The sequence below is a fragment of the Apaloderma vittatum genome, unplaced genomic scaffold (genome assembly GCF_000703405.1).
Source record: "Apaloderma vittatum isolate BGI_N311 unplaced genomic scaffold, ASM70340v1 scaffold34639, whole genome shotgun sequence".
NCBI classification, from domain to species: Eukaryota; Metazoa; Chordata; class Aves; order Trogoniformes; family Trogonidae; genus Apaloderma; species Apaloderma vittatum.
The window spans coordinates 975-1,373 of record NW_009734079.1 but is presented as its reverse complement, the minus strand read 5'-3'; the positions used below and the strand labels follow the sequence as shown (position 1 = coordinate 1,373).

At 60.4% G+C, this 399-nt stretch overlaps 1 protein-coding gene across 1 annotated transcript in view; it reads left to right on the top strand.

Annotated features, from left to right (window-relative positions):
* The window catches only part of LOC104279006 (VIP36-like protein), a gene marked incomplete at both ends in the record, with an annotated part of 3,818 nt that overhangs the window by 2,541 nt on the left and 878 nt on the right, over nt 1-399 (top strand). Inside the window, 2 exons of the mRNA XM_009876149.1 lie at nt 124-285; nt 356-395. Of these exons, the coding sequence (XP_009874451.1) occupies nt 124-285; nt 356-395 (202 nt within the window). The remainder of the gene's footprint in view (nt 1-123; nt 286-355; nt 396-399) is intronic.

Here is a 399-nt window from a genome sequence, read left to right as displayed (position 1 = left end):
TGCGTTGTCTGGCATGAAGGTGGGATTTGATGAGCTTCAGAGGTCCCTTCCACCCCCTGACATTCTGTGAGTCTGTGATCTGTCGCGGCAGAAAATCACCACCGGCCCCTTTTCCCCTCACAGCGCGTCTTCCCCTACATCTCGGCCATGGTGAACAACGGTTCTCTCACCTACGACCACGACCGGGATGGGCGACCCACGGAGCTGGGGGGCTGCACGGCCATGGTGCGCAACCTCAACCATGACACCTTCCTGGTGATCCGCTACGTGAAGAGGAGGCTGACGGTGAGTTTGGGCTGGCCGGGGTGAGCCCGTGGGGCCGCGGCGGGCGCTGAGGGAGCTTTTTCCTCCTCAGGTTTTGATCGATATCGACGGGAAACATGAGTGGAGGGACTGCAT